The sequence below is a fragment of the Rhipicephalus microplus genome, chromosome 1, assembly GCF_043290135.1.
Source record: "Rhipicephalus microplus isolate Deutch F79 chromosome 1, USDA_Rmic, whole genome shotgun sequence".
NCBI lineage: Eukaryota > Metazoa > Arthropoda > Arachnida > Ixodida > Ixodidae > Rhipicephalus > Rhipicephalus microplus.
This window is the reverse complement of record NC_134700.1, coordinates 170,732,020-170,756,446: the sequence shown is the minus strand read 5'-3', so window position 1 is coordinate 170,756,446 and position 24,427 is coordinate 170,732,020. Positions and strand designations below refer to the sequence as shown.

Below are 24,427 nucleotides of genomic sequence, written 5' to 3'. Positions count from 1 at the left end.
TCATCTACCAGCGTTCGAAGGCTATAGATGGTTATGCCTCACAGTCATGGAAAGGTATTCGCGCCATCGTTAAAGTGGTCTTTTTTCATAGGCTGTCCGTCACTACACCTCCGTTCTAGACAGGCAGTGTTCTCGTCATTCACTTCACAGGCACGGGAACTCTAACGTCTTCTCTTCAACTTACGGTGCCTGAATTCAGGCCAGGTAGTTGAGATATGGCAGTGCCGAATGCATCCGGCTTCCTCAAAGAATGGCACACATCTATTCTCTAAGCAATGACAATCACCTATTCCTGCAGTCTCTACTACTGTAAAAGCTCGTTAATTGAAGTTCAAATGTAAGTTGAGGTTGTTCGAATTAAGTGGAGTTCAAATTAGCGGGCGGACGATAGAATGAACGCTCATCTCACCACGTTGCACGGACAGAAGCCACGGAAGCCACCTTTGTATTCGTTATCGGTAATCAGGCACGTTTGTGGCAGGCAATTTTGTAAATTAAGTTCATGCTCTAACAGTGAACAGAAATAATTGATCAGTCAGCGTTACACCGCAAGCAAGCACCGACATTCACTCAATGGAGAAGTGAGCCTTAATGTAGAAGCATATGACGCTGACCATGCTCCTAAACATGTTTATTTACATGGCAGAGCTAACGCAATCAAAATTAAAAATAATGAGTAATCATCTCTTGCTTGCATTTTTTTCTGTCGCAACTAATTGCATGAGCATCGATTGCAGCTTACCCATGCAAGAGCTCCAACGAAGAGAACGAATAGTTATTGAACATATTTGAACACAGCCCAGGACTACGTGGACACAAGGGAAGACGAGACAAGCCGCAGCAATGTCTTCTCTTGTGTCTGCGTAGCCGTGCGCTGTTTTAAAATGTGTTCAAGTATAATGACCAACTGGCCCAGCTTTCAGTCCTTCTGCAATCAGAATAGTCATCTGCTGAGAAATGCCGCTGTTTCATTGTATTGCATACTTAGCAAGTCTGGTTTGGTTTAGTTCTGAAACTCATTGTATTCGCGCTGGGCCGGCTTCTGCGAGTAGTGATGAAAGCCAGTGTGCTCAAACTTCAAACTAACCACGGCGGATACCGACGAGTTCGAAGTGTCGGGAGCTTGCCCCCTTAGAAATGCACTAGGTTGTACCGGGAACACGGTGTCACTTCGAATGACCTGTAAGTTTGAATCAAACGCGTTTGAATTAACGAGCTTTTACTTTACTACGCTATTTCTGTGGGGTTCAGGTACCAGGCCGCACAAACTTTAAACGAGTCAGTGGACGTACTGGCCACGTCGACTCATCAAAAGGCAAAGTTCTGACCGTTGAACTTCCTTTGCCAGATACGACTGCAACATCATTTTGAAAATTGTACGTTCACAAAAAGCATGCCTTATTATATGTCCTAATTTAGAGCTTAAAATGGGTTACACTTAGTTTTGGCTTAAGTGCATTATCAGAGTTTCCAGCCAAGAACAATAAAAGCAAATAAGCAAACGTATAGATATACGCTTCTTTCGAGAGCAGTTATGTCTGCCCGTTCCCTTACTTCGACGAATTTCTTCTCTGAAAGTTTTCATTACGAACTTGACCTTTGTTCTAAAGAAGAGCTGTTTCCAGCACCTGACGTTTTCTTGGCACAACAAATGGCGCCGAACAATAAACATGAGAAGTGTCATTAACTATACTGCGTAGCGGCTAAATATTCAGACGCACTTACGCATGCATAGTCCTACCGGTGTTGTTTCAGCGAACCTGATATCATCAAAAGGTCTTTCGCCATATGTCGTTCGGTTTGCAATCCAAAGAAAAAGACTCGTGGGGCACCAGTGGCGTAGGCAGGGGCTAGCACACCGAGCCCCTCCCCCCCCCCCCCCCCCGAACTTTTTAGGCCATGACATACAGAGCGAAAAAGGACGCTTTTAAAAAGGTGCCCCCCGCACCCCTTCAGAAATATCTATCTATCTATCTATCTATCTATCTATCTATCTATCTATCTATCTATCTATCTATCTATCTATCTATCTATCTATCTATCTATCTATCTATCTATCTATCTATCTATCTATCTATCTATCTATCTATCTATCTATCTATCTATCTATCTATCTATCTATCTATCTATCTATCTATCTATCTATCTATCTATCTATCTATCTATCTATCTATCTATCTATCTATCTATCTATCTATCTATCTATCTATCTATCTATCTATCTATCTATCTATCTATCTATCTATCTATCTATCTATCTATCTATCTATCTATCTATCTATCTATCTGTCTGTCTGTCTGTCTGTCTGTCTGTCTGTCTGTCTGTCTGTCTGTCTGTCTGTCTGTCTGTCTGTCTGTCTGTCTGTTTATCTATTTATCTATTTATCTGTCTATCTATCTATTTATCTATTTATCTGTCTATCTATCTATTTATCTGTCTATCTATCTATTTATCTGTCTATCTATCTATTTATCTGTCTATCTATCTATTTATCTGTCTATCTATCTATTTATCTATTTATCTGTCTGTCTGTCTCTGACGCTTTCCTCGACGCACTTTTTGGGGGCGTTGGCGCAGGGTTGCTGTCATAGCAGCATACGTGATGAACATACAGAACTACTGTTATCCAGATTGCTCTTTCAGTTTGAATGTATGTGTGGTGGCAGAACGGTCGCATGCAACCAACACGACTTTTTCGTTTTTACCAGGAAGCTCTTGTGTGCATTCTGATCGGCGTGCATAATACACATGCTCTTTTCTCGGAACGTAATCTAGCAAATTAGCTCGCCATATCTATTTTCACGCATGGATAAACGCACACGTGTACAGCATCTCACAAGTCGCGTGTACTGATACGACTGTTGTGTGTAAGCGCGTGCGTGCGTTTTTGTGTTACGAGAAATGGGCACGACAAAGCAAAGCTATAGCGCTATGCTGTGGTCTTGCTGACCTGGGTGCGTTCGGAAGGAAGCTGGCTGGGCCCATTTAGAGTACGAGTACACTAAATGTCCCCTTGTTCAGCTTTGCTGCTCATAGCTACATCAAGAATCCTTACCATGGGTAGAGGGGGGAAGTAGAGCAGACGAAAAGCACGAAGTTGTGACTACTTAGCCGGATACGTGATGAGGGTAACAGAGCAACGGATCGCGAGATACAGATAAAAAAAAGGTAGTGTAAGACAATAATACATGTATTGAAGACGTTGAATGGAGGATGTACATCTACTTATGCCATTTTACGCTTCGCAGTAGTGAGATAGATAGATAGATAGATAGATAGATAGATAGATAGATAGATAGATAGATAGATAGATAGATAGATAGATAGATAGATAGATAGATAGATCTTCATGTGAGGTTTAGATACGAGGCGTTGACTTGCGCTGCACGACGTAAGAGAAGGAAAAGTACAAAGAATGGGAAATGAACACAAAAATACTTACGATGACTTAGTCTCGCAACAATTTGAGATATTCCTAGCTCTCTGACACAAGCATAAAGGTGGTAGATTAAAGGACTTATTTTCCTTTAAAGAATTCAACAAATACTGACTGCCTTTAGAAATGGAACACGTGAAGTATGACAAAATAATCATGCCCTCAATATATATATATATATATATATATATATATATATATATATATATATATATATATATATATATATATATATATATATATATATCCCGTCTCCCCTCCCGCCTCTATCAGTCTCACTTTGCTTGAGCGAAAGCCGGACATAAGCCGTAAGAACGGAACATTCTCAAACACCAATAATAACATGCAAATGATAAACAAAAAAGACTGAAGAGAGAGTCGGCTCAAGCGTCTGGTGCTGTTATCCGGGACTGCAGTCGCCAGCGAGCGCGCAACGCCGCAGATTTACGTTTACCGGGACCTCGCATTTGTCATGCGAAGCGATACACGTAGACGACGAGCAGCCGCCCGACGTCGGCCTCGTGCTGGCAGCCGTAATGGGGAATTCCCATTCGTTTTCGAGTCCCGAGACCGGGTTGACAGGTCGCGCGAAAGAACTGGATTAGGAGAATCAAAGAGCGAGAGAGAAAAAGGAAATAAAAGTTACAGAATGAAGGAAAAGGACGCCGATAATAATGATAAGAGCGAAGCGCCCACGACAGACCCGGCGCCTCGGATTTGTCCGATGGAGGAAAAAAAAAAAAGGAAAACTCTCCTCATTTATAATGCAACTGCGGCACTGGGAATGAAGCGAGGAGGCGTCCACCCTTTCTTTCCTGCGGGAATACGAAGGGCCGCGACCTCCTTTCTCCCTCGGCGTCGTGGCCTGGCCCGCTTTCCGTCACGTTTTAGGCCACTCGGCTCAAGGGTTAGCGATTGCTTTGGAACTGCAGCCTCTCGTTTTACTTGCTTGGTCCTCTTGTGAAGCTGATAACGCGCCTATCGGATAACGTTAATCACAACAATTTCCGCAGCTCCACGTGCTTAAACCACGATAGTTTCATGCGTCCTTATCTATTTATTTTGATGCGATCTCCTTCCACCCAGAATAGCTGTAAGCTCCGCTCGGCTCGGGCCGTACAGCTGCAGCAATGTTCAGGACGCTTCGCGATCGTTCTAGAATGTTCCGTTAAGATTACGTGCAGGACGCGACTAGTCAATTTAAAAGAAACATTGGGCAAGCACCAATGACAGGGTTTGAAGGTTTGATCACTAACGAATAAAAGGTGGTGTGTTCTACCAATGAACAGATTACAGGTGACAGACGTGTTGCTTCTTTTGCTGGGCTGAAGTTCACCCTTTCAAGCTTTTCAACTTTACCGGCTCTGTATTACCTTTTTTTTAACCGTCGCAATCACGTGACAATAAGAACACGCCGTGGGGAGTGACTTAGGATAATTTTAAAACACCAGAAAGCTTTTAAGTAGCACCCAATATACGTCCGCGGGTGTCCTTGCATTACACCCTCTCCTCTTCCTCATTAATCCGGGAATCCTCCTCTTCCTCTTCCGGGAATCCAACACGCGTCCTGGGGCTTACAGCAGCATGACACTATCTGATAAGCGACAATGGTGGGCAGAATATAACGCCACGCACACTTTGAGGCTGATCATTTCGTTTAAGGTTACAAAATAAAGCACGACTGCTAGCACCTAACAATAATCGTTGTGGTTTAACATTGCAAAATCGCGATATGGTTATGAGAGATGCCATAGCAGAGGGCTCCGGAAAGTTTAATCACCTGGGGTTGTTTAACTTGCGCCTAAGTCTATACACTCTAAAAAAAGAGCGAGTAAAAAGGGTGTATTTTTGTCCCACAACGATAATTGTCATCTATATTTCGTTCCATCCTTGCGCTATCGCCCCGCGCTCGGTACATTCCGGTCACGATCGACATGCCCATTATCAGGGTTACATTGCATTCTCGACAGCAAAGTGGCCAGCGCCGAGTTTTCAAGAAAGGAAGCGCATGCAAGCCTGATGACGATTACTGTTGGGGGACAAAAAGACACCCCTTTTCTCGATATTTTTTTAGAGTGTAGTTCATGGGCCTCTAGCATTTACGCCTCCATTTAAAAAAAAATGGCCCCGTATGTGCATGTAATCTACAAATGTCGTCGAAAGACGATAGTCTTGCGTGTGGAGAGAGTGAACAAACATTCATTTGATGTTCTGCGCAAAAAAATCGGTGAATGGTATTCCGCAGGCGCTACGTTAGAGTGCCTCGAGTGTGCAGCTGAGGCGAACGATTGCACCAAGTCACGTCACACGTGAGACATGAGTGCCATCTGGCAGTTTTCTTGGAAAACGAAATTCGTGGCTCCGAGACGGGTGTGCGCGCCCGTCTCAGAGGTGATAAGGTGTAGAACGCAAGGGGACGGGTAGGTGCCACCACCGTCACCTCTTAGCAAAGCGTTGGAAACACTTGCCTTTTCGTGCAAGCGTTGCATGGTTAGGGCAGCGTGATAAGCGCTGCGGACCTTAAAATTACTTATGTATGCCTTTTCTAGTAAAAGACGCACATGCAGAATTTGAACGTGTTGTTATGGTGCCCCAGACATGCGCAATAATTGATTTTTATTGACAATTGCACAAGTGTAAACGCTAAACCTTGAGCAACATTAGTGGGCGCTATTGATGGGGTTGGTTGTTTCAAGTACCTATAGTGCCGTTAAGAGTGGACCGACAGACAGACAGACAGACAGACAGACAGACAGACAGACAGACAGACAGACAGACAGACAGACAGACAGACCAAAATTTTTCCATCGAAGGTCCCCAAGAAAGACTACCGTCTTTAAAACGCGGCCGCCATGGCCGGGATTCAATCGCACAACCTGCGCGTCAGCAGTCAAGTGCCATAACCGCTATAGACCTCATTCCACATTAAGGCTTCTGCATTACTACGAGTTCAAGAGGGAGAGTGTGTGTGAGAGATGGAGGGAAACCAAACGATATAAGCGTGATTGCTTATGACAGGACGAATTAAGCGAAGTCAAGGAAAGAAAAAATGGCAGCATATCCACGGAGTGAATGATTGATAGTGGGGCGAAGAATTCGTCCGTCCATTCGTCCTTGCTTCCGTCCGTCCATGCGTCCGTCAGTGTGACCGTCCATGCGTCCATCTCTCCGTCCGTCCGTGCGTGCGTCTGTTCGTGCGTCCGTCCTTGCGTTCGTCCATGTAGCCGCCCCTGCGTCCGTTCATGCGTCCATCTATGCATCTGTCTATGTGTCCGTTCGTCCATCTATTCAACACTTCAAGTACCACCATCTCGCATCTTTTCATTATATATTCCCCATATAGAAGCACCGCCATCCAGCGGACATTCCAAGGACTAAACGAGAGGTGGCACACGCACACTGTCTTACGGCTTGCGCTTCGTGTCTACTTCCCACCTTTAACCACCTCGAGTTCATGGTATATACTAGTTCACTGTATTCATGGCACTGCGGCCGAACGCTCGCTAACCCTTTCGAAAACCAAGGAGGTTACGCCCAGCGAGTATGACGTAGCAAACTTTTTCAGTCAGATAGTGCTCAATGTACATCCCAATGGCTGCTAATGGGAGATGAGAGGCGGAGAATTCAGCTTTTACTTTCTTACGGCTTGCGCTTCGTATCTACTTCCCATTTTAACCACCTCGTGTTCATTCATGGTATATACAAGTTCATTGTATTCATGGCACTGCGGCTCAACGCTCGCTAAACCTTTCTAAAGCTAAGGAGGTTACACCCAGCGAGTATAGCGTAGCAACCCTTTCTTGTCAGATAGTGCTCAATGTACATGCCAATGGCTGCTAATGGGGATCACATCCTGCACGTTAACTCAAAGCCGAATGCTCCTGTCTCTCATTCCCCATTAGCAGCCATTGGCATGTACATTGAGCACTATTTTTTATTGTTCAACAACGCACAGAAGAAGTTTCTCACCGGCACCACCTTGGAGGTCAAAATGTTATACTTGTTACATACTACGGGGGACGAACGGGTGCAGCTATAAGGAGCTTTGCGCCTAATACAGAATGGACAAGAGCTGTCTTATCCGCTCTTCCTGTCACGGCTTACTTCGAGCAGTTTCTTTTTTTTACTGATGTATGTTTGTGTGCATGTGTGTTTGTGTGTGCGCTGGACCCTTTTCTGAATAGTTTCCTGTAAAAAAAATGATGCAAAGTCTTTTTTTTTTCAGTTTATGACGTAAAACACGCGGGTGTGATTGTGAGGCAACATTAATTAGCACTAGTAGTTGCATGATTTGGCTCTGTAGATTCACCATTATTGCCAGGAAAGTGGTCCGCGAGTGTATCAATAATGTCCATTCCATCGAAGTCATACATTTCACACATAAGTGGTATATAATGTTTTCATAATGAGGCAGGGGTGACTGGAGTTGTTTCAAAATGAACGCTGTAGTCATCCCCTTCTTGAAATCACGCAGTAACTTGCAGTAGCAGAAACAGTCGCTGATCAATAGGTGGTGGCTTGTTGGAGTCAGGGGTTCAGTGTACCATGTCATAGAGCACGCGATGCCACGCTTACCTGGAAAGTTCAATGCGCACCTGTGTTGTGGTGGTGATTCTGGGAACTCCGGCCACTGCCTGCGAGCACGCAATTTCGCGCATAACGCTGTTACGGCGGGACCCGGGTTGACTAACCAAATCTCTAATGACTTTCTTTTCAGAAAATGGGTCACTGCCGACGAAGCGTCAGAGTTTCGAGCTTTTTTTTTTTTGAGACAAGTTTTGGGTTTTTAAATTCTACGGTACGCCAGAGCAAATGGAAACATGTGGTATCAGCGCGGGAGAGCCTTCTGGCCAAAGAGTTACGTTAGATTATACTCTATTATGCGCGACCATTTACCGAAACTGGCGACTTTCGTTAAACGATTATAACTGCAACAGATTGGTCGGTTTTTTTTATCTTGACTTAACGTGTCGTTGGCTGTAATCGATCAATATGTGGAGTTTAACGTCCCAAAACCACTATATAATTATGAGAGACGCCGTAGTGGAGGGATCCGGAAATTTCGACCACCTGGGGTTCTTTAACGCATGCACCCAAATCTGAGCACACGGGCCTACAACATTTTCGCCTCCATCGGAAATGCAGCCGCCGCAGCCGGGATTCGAACCCGCGACATGCGGGTCAGCAGCCATGTCGTTGGCTGTAGCTTTCACCGAGCCCGTAGCGAGGAATCTTGTTTGACGGGGGGAGGGGGACACTTGTTGAAGGTGTTGGAAAAACATATATTTTTATTCATTAACAGCCCTCTTTATTAAAATTTCAAAAGAAGACGGGGGGTGGGGGGGGGGGGCTAGGGCACTCCTTTGGGCGACGGACCTGCGGCTTACACTGCATATTCTTTTTCTTAACTCTGGCGGCTGTATTTTTTAAGGAGGCGAAAATGTTGTAGGCCCGTGCACTTAGATTTGGGTGCACAATAAAGAACCTCAGGTGGTCGAAGTTTCCGGAACTCTTCACTACGGCGTCTCTGATAATCATATGGTGGTTTTCGTACGTTAAACCCCACATATCAATCAATCTTTTTTTCTTAACTACTATGTCAGACATTTTCACCAGTCGTACACATTATACTTGTTCACTGGCACTCATCATCTTATGCAAGAATGTCTCCCATAAGGTTCCGCACAAAAACACCTGTTGCAATTATTAGCAAAGATGGGAGTGCGATTACAAACAAATCGCGTGACATATCAGAGTGGTGAATTTGATTGCCGCATGTTCAGAATAAGGATACAATTTTTTATCACACTGAATAGCTCAATGAGTTATCAGATTGGTTAATTTTGTGTGTTTCTTTTGCTTCTGTTTATCTACCACACAAATAAGGAAAGAATGTTAATATTTATCGGTCGTTGTCTCGGCAAAATTTGACAAAGTCGGGCAGCGAGGACGGGGCGTAGCAGACATGTGTGTACCTCAGTGTAATTTATTATCAGATTCTTCGCTTTGCCTTTTCTTACAATATACGCACGCCTTGTCCTGTTTGGGGCATATTAATCAAGATATATCATTGTTTCGGAGGCCATGTTGTTCTGGCTCGCTCACAACCAAAATGCCGTGACCATCTGGCCCCGTAAATTCACCGGCTTCATTTATCATACACGCACTCGTATATTATGTGGGCACCGGGGAAATTTTTCCGAGCGCGCATTTATCAGCGTTAGACGCGGTATGTCCACGAGAGGCATCGTGCTGCCCATCGTGCGGCCTTCGTTTCATGCTGTCGCAGTATCGGTGACGTAAACTTGGGCGTGTCGTCGCATTGGAGCTCTTTGGGAACCGTTCCCTTTTGCCTGTACACCTGTGCGCCTTCCGGCGAATGCTGCAGGTACGAGCTCCTATAATAACCGACCGCGCTGTAACAATCTGCGTTTATGCGACATTTGTCTCTCGAGCTTATTCGTCTCCTACAACGCGGCTTCTCCATATTGGCGATGATGCTGTTTGAATGCGTTGCGTCACGATCACGAACCTTTAATTTTTTTTCAGCGTGCCGATATCTACAGCGTTCAGACATTCGCCAGATGTCCAAGCTTCCGTTTCCCCGCAGTCATTAACCAAGTGTGAATGGTCGGCCCCGGTGGCATGGTGGTTGCGGTGTTCGGCTTCTGACCCGCAGGTCGCGGGTTCGATGTCAGCCATGGTGGTCGCATTTCAATAGAAGTTAAACGGTAGAGGCCCGTGTACTGTGAGATATCAGTGGACGTTAAAGAACACCACGTGGTCGAAATTTATGGAGCCTTCCCCAACGGCGTCTCTCATAATCCAATGGTGGTTTGGGTACGTAAAAATCCCGGACATGAACAAGTGTTGAAATGAACAAGTGTTCATCTCACAGTGCGAGCTTCTTGTATCCGTGCCAGACAATTGCTCGAAATGGAGCTAAGCTGCATGCACTCTTTGCATATCGCTAATTGTCTGGATAATGTAAGATGACTCGTGAAACTTTGTTTTGTTATTAAATGGGCATATTGAGAGTCTCGTATTTTTCAAGTAATTGATTGATATGTGGGGTTTAACGTCCCAAAACCCCCATATGATTATGAGAGACGCTGTGGTGGAGGGCTCCGAAAATTTCGACCACCTGGGGTTCTTTAACGCATGCGCCCAAATCTGAGCACACGGGCCTACAACATTTCCGCCTCCATCGTAAATGCAGCCGCCGCAGCCGGAATTCAATCCCGCGACCTGCGGGTCAGCAGCCGAGTACCTTAGCCACTAGACCATCGCGGCCGGCGGGGCATTCCTTCAAGTGAGAGAGAGAAAGAGGTTAATGAAAAAGGAAGAGATAAAAAGGGTGCTATTTGCTACTTCTCGTGGAGGGGCCACGGTAAAAATAAGAAGAACAGAAGAGGTTAAGAAAAAGTAAGAGGCAATGGCAAAAGAGAGCCTTGTCAGTGCAGTCTGTAGTACGAAGCGAAAGCGTTCGTCTATAAGGCGGCGAGGACCACAGGCGCAGAGACCTCGCCGCCTTACAGACGAACGCTGTTGCGAAACAGCTTATTAGCACGTTGCGTACGACGAAGGCAAGAAGTGCACATAATATCATTACGCTGGTTTATTTCATGCGCACAAGCAGCACAAACACAATGTGCGCTAGCGTGCGCACGTGCGCACTTGTGTGTGTGTGTGTGTGTGTGTGTGTGTGTGTGTGTGTGTGTGTGTGTGTGTGTGTGTGTGTGTGTGTGTGTGTGTGTGTGTGTGTGTGTGTGTGTGTGTGTGTGTGTGTGTGTGTGTGTGTGATCGCTGATATACCTTCGTGGAGCCATCATAATGATCAGCAATGTTAATTCTCGCGTAAAATATGAACCAGTGAGCACTGCAGAAAAGCCGCATTGCTCGACTTGCATGTACAATATTTATGATAAAAAAAGGGGCAAACTGAATCAACCCACCAAGCATGTAGTTACAAGAAGCGTTTGTCTGTGTCTGTAATTTTTGAGCAAACAAACATTGTAAGTATTTCACAAATGAAGTGCGCGATACAAACAGTGCAATTATCGTACACATAACTGGAGAATATCTGGTGAATGAAACCAGTAAAGGTTAGATCTTCTGACTTACGCATCATTTCCGTAGAAGTTTCAAGTACTCGTTTTGCTTTTTCTCGCATTTTCACGTTTACAAAGAAAAACGTGAGAACTCCTTTCGATGTCCACGTTCGTGACGTGAAAATGCGGACATCGTGGACAACTATCGCAACGTCAGAGTTTCTCTGAGTCTAACAAAGTCCACGTTCGCAACATCACATAACGCATTCATGCTTCATGTGAGTAAGCTGTGCGATGAAGCCGATGTAGGCCATGAGGATTTATAGGAGTATAAATGAATAATGACTACGCTATGCAACTGTGCTGCGAAATAAAATGCAGCGTATGCCTCCCACATTTACTCACATGTACAGAAAAGCAAGTGGCGACTTAATTCTGGATGCGGGACATTTCAGTGGCAGAGTAAGTACAGTAGATGCACTGTTCTCGCTGTCTTCCACTGCCACTCTAACCCGTTTGTGTGTGAAATATCAGAGAAGCACACTCTCCTAGCATCCAGAAGCGTGGTAGTTTGGGCAAGTTGGTACTGGTTCATATAGTCAAGAGTCTGACGGAATCCTATCTGGTCGGGGACAAACATAGTTCAAAATAATAAAAACGACGACCAAAGTAAAATACACAAAACTTAAAAAGACGTTTTGGCACCCCACACGGCAGCCGTGTTCACAGTGACTAACAAAATTGGCAGCGTATCAATGGAGTGGATGATGGAGAGTGGGGCGAAGCATTCGTCCTTCTATTCGTTCTTGCTTCCGTCCGTCCATTCGTCCGTCTGTGTGACCGTCCATTCGTCCATCCGTCCGTCCGTGCGTGCGTCCATCCCTGCGTTTGTCCATGCATCCACCCCTGCGTCTGTTCATGCGCCCATCCATGCATCTGTCTGTGTGTCCGTTCGTCCATCTATTCAACACTTCAAGTACCACCATCTCGCATCTTTTCATCATATATTCCACATATAGAAGCACCGCCATCCAGCGGACATTCCAAGGACTAAACAAGAGGTGGCACACGCACACTTTCTTATGGCTTGCGCTTCGGGTCTACTTCCCACCTTCAACCACGTCGAATTCATGGTATATACTAGTTCACTGTATTCATGGCACTACGGCACAACGCTCGCTAAACCTTTCTAAAACCAAGGAGGTTACGCCCAGCGAGTATAACGTAGCAACCTTTTTTTGTCAGATAGTGATCAATGTGCATGTCAATGGCTGCTAATGGGAAATGAGAGACAGGAGAATTCGGCTTTTACTTTCTTACGGCTTGCGCTTCGTATCTACTTCCCACCTTTAACCACCTCGAGTTCATAAATGGCATATACTAGTTCATTGTATTGATGGCACTGCGGCTCAACGCTCGCTAAATCTTTCTAAAACTAAGGAGGTTACACCCAGCGAGTATAACGTAGCAACCCTTTCTTGCCAGATAGTGCTCAATGTACATGCCAAGGGCTGCTAATGGTGATCACAGCGTGCGCGTTAACTAAAAGCCGAATGCTCCTGTCTCTCATTCCCACTTAGCAGCCATTGGCATGTGCATTGAACACTATTTTTTATTGTTCAACAATGCACAGAAGAAATCTCTCACCGGCACCACCTTGGAGGTCAAAATGTTATACTTATTACATACTACAACGGCTACGAGGGAAGAACAGGTGCTGTTATAAAAAGCTTCGCCCCTAAAATGGCGTAGTGCGCTCTTCTCATAACCGTTTTATCACGTGTTGCAGACATCGCTCACACACCCGTTGCTCCGTTGAATGCAGACTTCTAATACCCTCGCAGAACATGTTGCGTCTACTGGGTACGCTATCGACTGGGATAAAGCCTGCATCATTGCCACAGAAAGAAAGTTGTTACCACGATTGCACATGGAATCTCTGGCCATTCAAACTACTGCGCATACGCTAAACAGAAATATCGGGACACTCGCCCCTGTGTATGCGCGATGTCTGCAACACGTGATGAAACGTTCATAAGAAGAGCACGCAACGCCATTTGCGGTCACTGTGATAAAGGCTGCCGTGTGGGGAGCCAAAACGTCTTTTTATTGTTTGTGTATTTCACTTTGGTCGGTGTTTTTATTATTTTCCGCTTGGTACTGGTTCATGGTGTAACTGCGCAATAAACGGAAGGGAACACAAAACGATTGATTGATTGATATGTGGGGTTTAACGTCCCAAAACCACTATATGATTATGAGAGACGCCGTAGTGGAGGGCTCCGGAAATTTAGACCACCTGGGGTTCTTTAACGTGCACCCAAATCTGAGCACACGGGCCTACAACATTTCCGCCTCCATCGGAAATGCAGCCGCCGCAGCCGGGATTCGAACCCGCGCCCTGCGGGTGAACACAAAACGAGAGCGAAGCACAAACTGGCGCAGACTATGAACTTATGGGCGTGCCATGGGTGATCTGTAATCGGTTTTTGTTGACCTAGGTCTTCTTCGCCATCCTCTTTTTCACTCTTTCCACTGTCTTGCGCTTTTTTTATTTTCTCTCCTTTCTATTCAGTCTCTTTTTCAAATAAATCTTCAGTTGAAAGTCTACGCCTGTTTGTGCTTTCCTCTTCTTTCAAGCTCCCGTCCATACTTTTGCGCATTTACACCATGAACCTAACATGCGGTGAGTACAACTACTCGAAACTGCGGTACGCAGCTACAAAGCATCGCATTGATGACCTTTGGTGGATCCCACTCTAAGAGCAATACAGGGTCGAGTGGCAGAAAATTTATTGAGGAAGATAACTGATAAGCACAGCACCCGGCTTATCGTGGCGTTATCACACTTCGTCGCTGGTATGCCACAAAGTTCGTGAATGTCCTTCTGGAAGGTCATCGCTGGTGAACGTAATGAAGGTCACGTTCACTCGCGATGAATGTACAGGTCTCATGTCCTTCAACTTTTTAGGACATGAGACCTGCTCCTGCGGTTAAAGACTAATGATGATGTCCTGACTGTGAAGCATATAACTTGGTGTGTGAGTGCTCTTTTCTTTCTGTTTCTCCCTCTTTCTTTATCTTTAAAGTCGCTGCCAAACAATATCTGAGCGATGCGTCTTTTATTTCTTTCAATGCCACTGCGAACGTGCGCTTCTCAACGGGAGCCGTCGGTTAGTTCAAGAAGTGGTCCTGATGCGACGCCACATGATGGGCAGCGCTACTTGCATCCCACGCGTATCCGAACGCTTTACCCCGGAGATGCGATAAACACATTTCCCGTTTCATTATCATAAATCTGTCAGATTTGCTCATTCGCGTTCCTTCTTTGTGGCCGTTAAAGCCACAAAGAAGAGAACTTGTTAAAGCCAGCGCATGCAGTAGCGTTGCAGTGACACTTCCCCATTGGTTGCCCGCATAGTGCCACACACAGCGACAAGCTATCTCAATAGACCATGTCTTTTACAAAGCCAGCGTGACTGCCAACGTTGTCAACTCGAGGAATGCAAGACGCCGCCCCACTGACCTGTACACAACAGAACAAAACGTTACTTCATACGATTTCCGTCGTGAGGCTCTCTTTCCCCCGTGACCACAAAGCACACGCAGAGGCTAAGCGATGGGCGAGAGCAAGAAAGAGCTGGAGGAGACGGTGTTGAAGAGCTGTATCTGGCACTGCTGGCGGGCAATAATAAAATAAAGGAGGCACTGATCTGAAGATTTAAAGAAAGAGAGCATTATTCTATGCTGCGGCGTGTCTTGTTTTTTCGGCTCATTACAAGACGGTAGCAGTGACGCCATCATCACACACGTGACGTTCGTGTTACGTCATGAAAAAATAAGCTCTTGATTGGCGTATTTACACGAGAAATATCAGTTTTCAATTGTCTCTAACTCTGCTTTGCCATGCACTCGCGCGCTCTTTCTGCGTTGTCTCGCATAAATATTGTGTACGACCAAATGATTTCATTTTGTTTTGCGCGTTTTTGACTGCGCAAGCGGAGATACTAGTGTGTAGCCGAAAAGCTCAAAGTTTGTATTGGCTCAGCACTTTGTTGTGACATTCCCTATGTACTTATTGAAGAAATAAGTTGTGTGGAGGAGATAGCTCTAGTAGGGAACGTAGCGAAAGCGAGAAAAAAAAAAAAACACTCCCTTGTCGTTGAATGCGGGGGGGGGGGGAGGTTAGGGGTCATTTAAGAACGTTTAGTGATGTTTTACGGTGTCTTGAGCTGAGCAATTGGTTGGTTGGTAACAACTTTATTGATCTTCTGAATTTTATTTGTGGTACTTTTTAGGGAGTTTATGCTTATGAGCTTTCAGTCTTATCATCTGAACAAGCTCTCTTTTTTAATGCAGTGTTTTTGCGTGAAGCTTACAGCTATGAAACTCGGCACTCTCGTTTTCCGTAATTACGTAGAGTTGGCAAGGAATGCAGACCGATATAATTTCTAAAAAGCGAAAGAGGATAAGCAGCATGGGAACATTTATTCGTAGCCCGGCCGACAGCGAGTCACTGTTTGTTTTCCTATTTCAACTACAGCACCTGTCTACAACACCTTCACATACGCATCACTCCAATTGCGCGCGAGGTTGTCGCTACAATTAAACTTTTACAGGGACCATGCAAAGGTTCGCGTGACCGCTGGCAGTTTTACGCGTTCGGCAGTGAATCCCAAGCAGCGCGAAGTTACTGACACCACAAAGAACGCTGTAGTTTCCCTTATCTCTTTAACGGTCGCGCGCGGTTTCTCCACTCTTATCGCGCGGCGCATGCTCGAAGACTATGCGTACAAGCCTATCGCAAGCCGTGTCGTTGCCACGCCCTCGGAGGACGCAATCGGCCCTGAAACTCGGACTGGAGCAACGGTGGCGACAGCTGCCGTGGCATGTTTTTGTTGACCTCTCTCTCTCTCCACAGGGACGTTGTCCCTGTTTCATCCGGAAGAGCGGTTTGGCGCATACAATAGGAATGAACGCGACTGCGTCCCCGCGATCTGATCAAGGGTGGAGAAAGTGATGTATAACGCACAACGAAACGGGCCCCCGGTCAAGGGCCACCGCGCCCGGCGGCTCCCCCCGCTGTCACTTTTGCCGTCAGCCGGGCCACACATCGTGCCCTTTGCACCGTGCTTTTGTCCGAATTCTGGCTAACTGCATGAGCTTACTCTCTGGGTTCAACCAGAACAATTTTCTTAAAGCGAATATTTTTTTTTTTACTTTCGATGTACGCAAGCATTACAGTACGCATGAGCATTATATTGATTCAAGCCAAATCTGAAGGACCTACATGAAATTATAGGTGATTGAAAAGAAGGGCGTCGCACTGCGAAGAATGCACCTGCTGGCATTGGTGGTGTGCGGGCAGAAAACAATGAATAAACAAAACAGACGAACAGAACTTTAAGATTGGCCTGATCAATCGTATTTCAGCACAAATCTGTATCTTCTACTGAAATTCGAAATGAGGAGAGCGGGAAATGCGATGTCCCCCCCCCCTCCAAAAAAAAAAAAAAGGCGGGACAGAGTTTGTTTCCGAAGTTTCACGTTTGTTAAAGCGATCGTTTCCTATCGCCCCATTAACAATGAATGTAGATAGACGGCACGAGGTAAAACTGTCGCAATCAAAGCAACAAAACTTACTTAATGCGAAGGATGACATGCTAAATCAGCGCGGCGCTGATGCGATTAACTAGTGTACCTATTTTAAATATCTCAAGAAATAAAACAAAGATGCATGAACAAACCTTCACTCATCATCACTTGCCTCATGAAGCCGGAAGTACTCATTCCGTTTTTTCGAACCTAAAAGTAATATGATCCTCATTGATTGCAATCTGCCCATATATTAAGCAAAACACCATTTTTGTGAGGTCGCTCTAATGGCTTTGCCACTTTCATGCACCGAGAGAACTGAAAAGAGGCGGCGTAGACATGCTTCTGTTTGCGTACCTAGAACTGAAAAAATGTATTGAATGAATCCAATGAGTGAGACTTGCAGGCTGAATTTACTGCCTCTACGCAACGATTTTTTTGTTTCAAAGTATTCTTATTGCATTTCTATCCTATTTTATTTAGTAACTGTGCTTCACACTAAACTCGCAACAAAGCAGAAAGCTGGGTGAGTCAATGTGTATTCGTCATTATGGATAAGCGCGAACTGACAACTGAGACAAAGAGAGAAGTACTCGACGCGAGCGCTTGCCTTCAACTAAAGTTTAGTGAACGAACACAGACGAAAATAACATACTGGGTGCTACGGATGCTGAAAGTGAGCGATTTTACCGTGTCTCTCTTGAATCCCGTCGTCGGTGCACGCCCTCCGGAAACGACGGCCAAGCTCACACAAAACACCGACCAATGTAGGCAAAAAAAATTTCCTGTGTGTGATACACGCCGTGTTGAAGAAGCCAGCCGGTAGAACAGGACGCCCGTATCGCGTACTCGAAGTAACCGGGCAGCAACCGCGCTGGAGGCGAAAAACTACAGGTCATATTACAATGTCTCGCATCTAGGCCATCGCAGGGGCTTATTAACGCTTCGGGGGGCGAGGAAGATAACTGATAAGCACAGCACCCGGCTTATTGTGGCGTTATCACACTTCGTCGCTGGTATGCCACGAAGTTCGGGAATGTCCTCCTGGGAGGTCATCGCTGGTGAACGTAATGAAGGTCACGTTCACTCGCGACGAATGTACAGGTCTCATGTCCTTCAACTTTTTAGGACATGAGACCTGCTCCTGCTGTTACAGACTAATGATGATGTCCTGACTGTGAGGCACATAACTTGGTGTGTGAGTGCTCTCTCCTTTCTGTTTCTCCCTCTTTCTTTATCTTTAAAACTCCCCCACCCCTTTTTCCAATGTAAGGTAGCATGCCCGGTCCTTCTAGACTTGTTGACATCCCTGCCTTTCCTTTTTTTCCTGTTCTTATTGCTTTCCTTTGGAGGCTCTGTTAATGCTGTACAGTGCCGTATTCTTACCTTTAAAGAATAAACTGTTATTGAATGAGGTCTTTCTTCAGTTCAATCAAAATAATGTGCAAAGAAAACTGTACACAAGCGGGCGGAAAGGCTCAATAGTAGTAGTGGCCATTGGTGAATTACACTGTCCACAGACCGTCTTATTTGTCTCTTTGTGGTAGTGACAGAGTGTATAAAATTGCCTACTTATACGGTTTTCGCATTCGCAGGAGTGCGTCCCCTCGCTGCACGTGGAGGACACGGCAGACTGGCTGGAGCAGGATGTCATCGCCGGCTTCCGAGTATGGCAGCTCATGTTCCTCTCTCTCGGAGGCCTCATCGTCGTCGGTAAGACTCATCTCTCGACGTTGTGTCTTTTGACCGGTGTGACCGTGTTACAAGTTGTCCTCGTTTCGCCAAGTACTGCCAACATGCTCAAACCTCTGCACCTGTGAATACACGTATCCCCGTTTCCTGCTCTTCGCTCGTCCTGTCACCTATTACTAACTCGTCGGAAGCCACAATAAATGATAAATAATGCTTACTTTGCAATATCAATTGATGCTAATTGGTGTTAAGTGAGATTAACACGCTCACGTTGTTGACTTCTCATAGTCACTGTGGTTTTCTTTTTTTTTTGTTCACGTGCGTATGACGATTTATTAACTAACCCCGCAAGCTATCCTTAGCTACATGTTCTATGTTGTTCTAGAGACACCTTGTTAGACTTAAGCCGTTCTGTGAGAATAAATGAGTATATATATATATATATATATATATATATATATATATATATATATATATATATATATATATATATATATATATATATTACTGTACTGCACCGCTCCCTCTGAAAGTCGCACTGGCACACCCTACAAGAACTCTTAAGTTGCTGGCGGGGTTTAAAATACCCAGTGGCCATTTTTAACACAGAATCGCTTATTCAACGGTATCTTAAGGTATGGCTACGGGATCGGTACCACTCATTTCGAATCACCGATGATTCAGAGTATAAGTGTTTTTTTTTTTATCTGGCGTGAAAAAAATGTGAGAACAATACATCGCTTCGGCTTTTCTCTGAAGAAATAATTTGGTCAGTATTATTAAGCAGTGTAAATTCACACCTTGTGAAATGAGCTATGAAGTGTCACGTAGTGAAAGGTTTATTTGTATTGAACCATATAGCATAGCCATTATAGTATCGCGCCGTCATTTTCCCACGATCCCCCCTTTCCCCCCAACGATTTGTTGTATTGCTTCACCTTTGACGTAGTATGTAGGCAGTGAAGAACCCTTGTCAGTTACAACTTGGGTTGATTCTTGAGACGCGAAACCAATCCAAATAACAAGAAAGCCGCAATAAATTAGGAAATACGTTATTTAACGCATCGAAAAAAAAAACTCTTATTCGAGTGAATCCAATTGAATAAGGAACCCCACACCGAGTTCCCTTCTGCCAGCCAAGCCATGATAGCAAAGGGCGTGCCCATTCTGTAGCACTGTATAGGCCTCATATGTCCTCCTAACATCACTGAGTCCTATTACATCCTATTAACACCCTCTAGCTCCTCGAATAGTACAGCTAGACTTGCCTCACTAGCCAAGGTTCTAACGTTAAACGTTGTCAAGTTCGGGTTCTAATGGCAGCCTGTCCGGACACAGAGATTCTTAGCACCCTCTGCTGCGTTGCAGATCTGACTACCACCGTGGTCAGCTGCTTCGCAGCCACTGGGGACTGAGGGCCTTGTGCCAACTGACGTGTGCATGTGGGAGGAGTCCAGTTGAAGAAAGTATTTGTTCGTGTAAGTCCGAGTGAGTCCGGCTCAGGAAAACTTTGCAGAGCGGACTCTGAGTGAGTCTAAAGCTCAAGACATATTTCTCGAATGAATTCAAGTGAGCTACACTTTTTTTTTGCGACCTATGCACGGCATTGACGTTATTTAATACAGGAGAAAGAAAGCAAAATTGTCATCTATTCTTGGTCATCATGCGGTTTACGTCTCATTTTCAGTGACAGAGTAAACGACGAAATCAGAAAGGTTAGTCACGCAGTTGGCTACTCTGCATTGGAGGATTGTGTAATCGCAGAGAGTAACACAGGTATACTCGTATACCCTGAATGACTGTGCCATAATGCATCAGCCAATAGTCAATGCATGCGGCGAATACCAACCAGTTTAGTTCGGAGGAAAACGCGAAGCCGAATAACTTCGAATATGGAAAAGGTTGCCTCCTCTTTCTTGAGGACTCCTTAAACAACGTAAGTGATATTTAGTTTGTGCAAATAAAGCATTCAAAGAGATTGTTTAAAAAGGAACTACATGAACTTCATTTTCGTTTCGTTTTTTCAGTGGTGGTGATGTGCTGCTTTATGAAATGCCGCATTCCGAGAACGAAGCAAGAGATCGAGGCAGACTTCCATCGAAAGAAGCTCACCCAAGTTTTTAGAAAGCATCTGAACAAAGTGCCCGTCGAAGAAGTCGAATTTAAGTTAGGTAGGTATTGGCCTCCTTTAGTAAAGTTGACCAACCTAAATATTGCATGTATCTGCCTAATACACACATCATTATCTCTGTGATGTTACAACGCTGAGACTCGACTATCATCAACATTTCTAAGGGCTCATACATGCATACATACATACATACATACATACATACATACATACATACATACATACATACATACATACATACATACATACATACATACATACATACATACATACATACATGCATACATACATACATACATACATACATGCATGCATGCATACATGCATGCATGCATGCATACATGCATACATGCATACATACATGCATACATACATGCATACATACATGCATACATACATGCATACATACATACATACATACATACATACATACATACATACATACATGCATACATACATGCATACATACATGCATACATACATACATACATGCATACATACATACATACATACATATTTACATACATACATACGTACGTACGTACAAAATGAAAACAGAACCGAGCATGAACAACTCCAGTTACCATCAATATTAATGTCAAGCATGTTGAGAGTGAAAGTGCTGTGCGATTTGTATGATATAATTATTATCAGGAAATGCATTTTTAACCTTGAACTCACTGCAGAATTCTAACCATTCCACGGTCTTCTGCGAAATCTTAGTTTATAAACCCCCCTATTTTTTTTCGGTACCTCCATCTTTGCGTCCTCTTCCCAACGGTGATATATCCCTATATCAGAACAAGCGAACTCTCATGTGGCATATCTCTCAGGCTTTGCGATTGTTTTGTTTTATTGACTGCGTTTATGACGAAACAAAATTGAAGGACATCCTTGCACACAGGGTAAAATGTAGGCGCAGTGCATCGGGTGATCAAGTTAATGCTGTGAAACCGTGTCGCTTCACCTCAACGCCTCTCACAGCCCAGCATTCATACCTTGGTTTGCTTACATGCTCGCAGCACACCAGCCTGAGTGACTGACAGCAACTCTGCTGTGCGTGCTTTTGTGTGCGAGCATTGTTAACTCACTTTATGTGTGCTCCTTGAGGTTGCATTTGTTTTATGTCAGACTGAATTCTCAGTTGGTTTACCGTACTACTCTTGCACCTATGTTTTTCTCTCTCTCATTGGTTTGTAAAATTTCATACTTCATTAATTCAAGTCCGACTGTTCCACATAAAACAACAGTGAATATGATTACCGCACTTAGCCTCTGCTCTCAATCTTCATCATTGGAGCGAGCCAAGGGAACGAAGGACAGAGGAGAGCAGTAATATGCACAATGGTTGGACAAACAACTGCGGCTTACGGAAAGCATTTATCATCTTCAAAAACCAGGCGAGCATGCACAGCTCAAAACATAACAAAGCACCGTACAACACTGGTAACAACATAGGACAAGTCGCTAACGCCAGTGTGATAGGCAGTGTAACTTCTACGCCTTTCTTCTGTTTCTTTGTTTACATTTTTCGCGCGTCTACTTTTCTCTCCACTTTGGTTTTCATCTTTACCCTTTCCATCTCCCCATAGTGCAGAGTTTTAAAGGGGATATAAATCTGGTTGACCTCCTTACCTTTCTCTTATTTACCCCCCTCTCTCTCTTCTCATCTGTACTTGTGATATAAGGTGCACCCATGCTATTATCTTTTCATATGACGATGCGATAGGCTTCCAGGATTTCACGCTCAATCTTTTCAGTAGTTTTGTGTTCCACTTCTCGCTGTGTCCGTTGTTCCACTGGCTCGTTCAAATTTCGACGAATGTGCACCAACTCACCCAAATCATAACTATGCTGTTCATCCCTTCCTCTTTTGGTAAATATTACTCTCTGAAAAATTCTCAATACTATCAGGTGGGGGTGCCCTAAGCACACCTCATCTCCATTCCTCCGTAAACGATTAGGCAGTGAGGAGCTGTGGGAGGCTGCCTTGCGCTGCTTCAAAACTGTAGTCTAGGAGACCACCCTGATTAGATCAGTGAAGGCTGTGGCGGCCTTCAAAAGTGTTGCTTATTGGGCGAATTCCCACATACTAAAATTTAGAAAAAGTCACTAAAAATGTTGAAAAGAGAAAAATATCTCAGACACAGACGCAGAGACGGTGACAAAGAGGTGACCACCTAATGGAGCCATTGTATCACTGTGTCCCCTTTGGCCTCTCATATTTTTTTTATTTTTAAAGTTTTAGTGAGGGAGAACTACCGTGTGTAATGATTTCCCCCTCTCTCTATCTCTTCGCTCCTCTTCTTCCAAAAAGAAGAAATCAAGTTTTTTGCCAACCCACCTACGCACTGATGTGTGCTGAGGTTGTCCTAGAGAAACATTAGCTTTGTTCTTGTTTTTCCTTTTTTTTTTGAATGGGTGTCATGTCACACTGACACAGAGTTCGTGTGTATCAACTATGTCTTCTTTACATACTGCAGCGCTAGAGAAAGTGAAAGCCCTGTACGAGCACGAACAGGAGAAGCGGAGCCGGGGTTCCTGGGACTCGCTCGCCGAATGTGAGGACCTGACGCTGCGGCAGCGGCTGCGGAAGCTACTTCGATCCCTCAAGCCTAGGTCTCAAGCTGCCGTTCCTCGCGTAGCAAGCTCGGGTGACGACGCCGACTCTGAGAGCAACTCGGCCGGTGACTCGCGCGCCGACGCCGCCAGCCACTCGGGTGGCACCATTCCAAGCAGCGAGGAGAGCAGCCACGCCGGTGGATGCCGCACCATACGAGAGGAGAGGATCTCCATCGAAGAAGATCCCGACGATGACGTACAGGCGTAGCCAACGTTGTAAACGCCCTGAATGTGCTTCGGCTGTTTTTTTCGTGATCGTGCCTCCTCCTTTGGCGTCGTGCGCTTATGCGATACAGAGACAACTGTTTCGGGTTGAAGTGCGTTACTTTTCTTGTTGTCTATTGTTATAGTGCTATCACCATCATCGTTAATATGATAATCATCATCGCCACCATTGCTACAACCAACAACGTCTTGTGTAACGTCCTCTGCGCGACGCATATCCGTTCTAGAGACCCCCAGTTTTTCTTGTCCTGCGCAAACTGACTATACCTCCTGTGCCATGGTATGGCTGCTGTGGCTGAGCATTTGAAATGGTATCATTTCACCTGTAAATTATCGCTAACGAGTTGCCTCACGACACATTTTGTTAATGCATTTGAGCACCAATGATCTCTCATGCTCTGCACTTGTTGTATCCGACCTCCACTTCTTTTTCGTATGGCCGCGTCTTCGCGAATGAACCTTGACACGGAATTCTTCCCAGAATTTACCTACTAGATCACAGCACCGCTTATCGACTATAAAGTGTACGCTGATTCTGAAAGAGGCATTCGGTATTTTCTTTTTGTGTGTGTGTGTGTGGCCGTGGGCTGCTTGAGGAGGGCGCGCCGACAAAGCTCTCGCTCAAGAATCGACGTGTCATGTCGTGCAAAAGTAGTGGTTTTCTCAGAGGAGAG

At 44.9% G+C, this 24,427-nt stretch overlaps 1 protein-coding gene across 2 annotated transcripts in view; it reads left to right on the top strand.

The window, feature by feature from the left end:
* LOC119185466 (uncharacterized) overlaps positions 1–23,845 on the top strand; it is a 32,402-nt gene extending 8,557 nt beyond the window's left edge. For both annotated transcript variants that reach the window (XM_075888079.1, XM_075888075.1), the window contains exons 2-4: positions 18,679–18,796; positions 20,803–20,946; positions 23,390–23,845. In XM_075888079.1, coding sequence (XP_075744194.1) covers positions 18,679–18,796; positions 20,803–20,946; positions 23,390–23,736 — 609 coding nt within the window. In that variant the 3' untranslated portion in view covers positions 23,737–23,845. The remainder of the gene's footprint in view (positions 1–18,678; positions 18,797–20,802; positions 20,947–23,389) is intronic.
* The last annotated feature ends 582 nt before the right edge of the window (positions 23,846–24,427 follow it).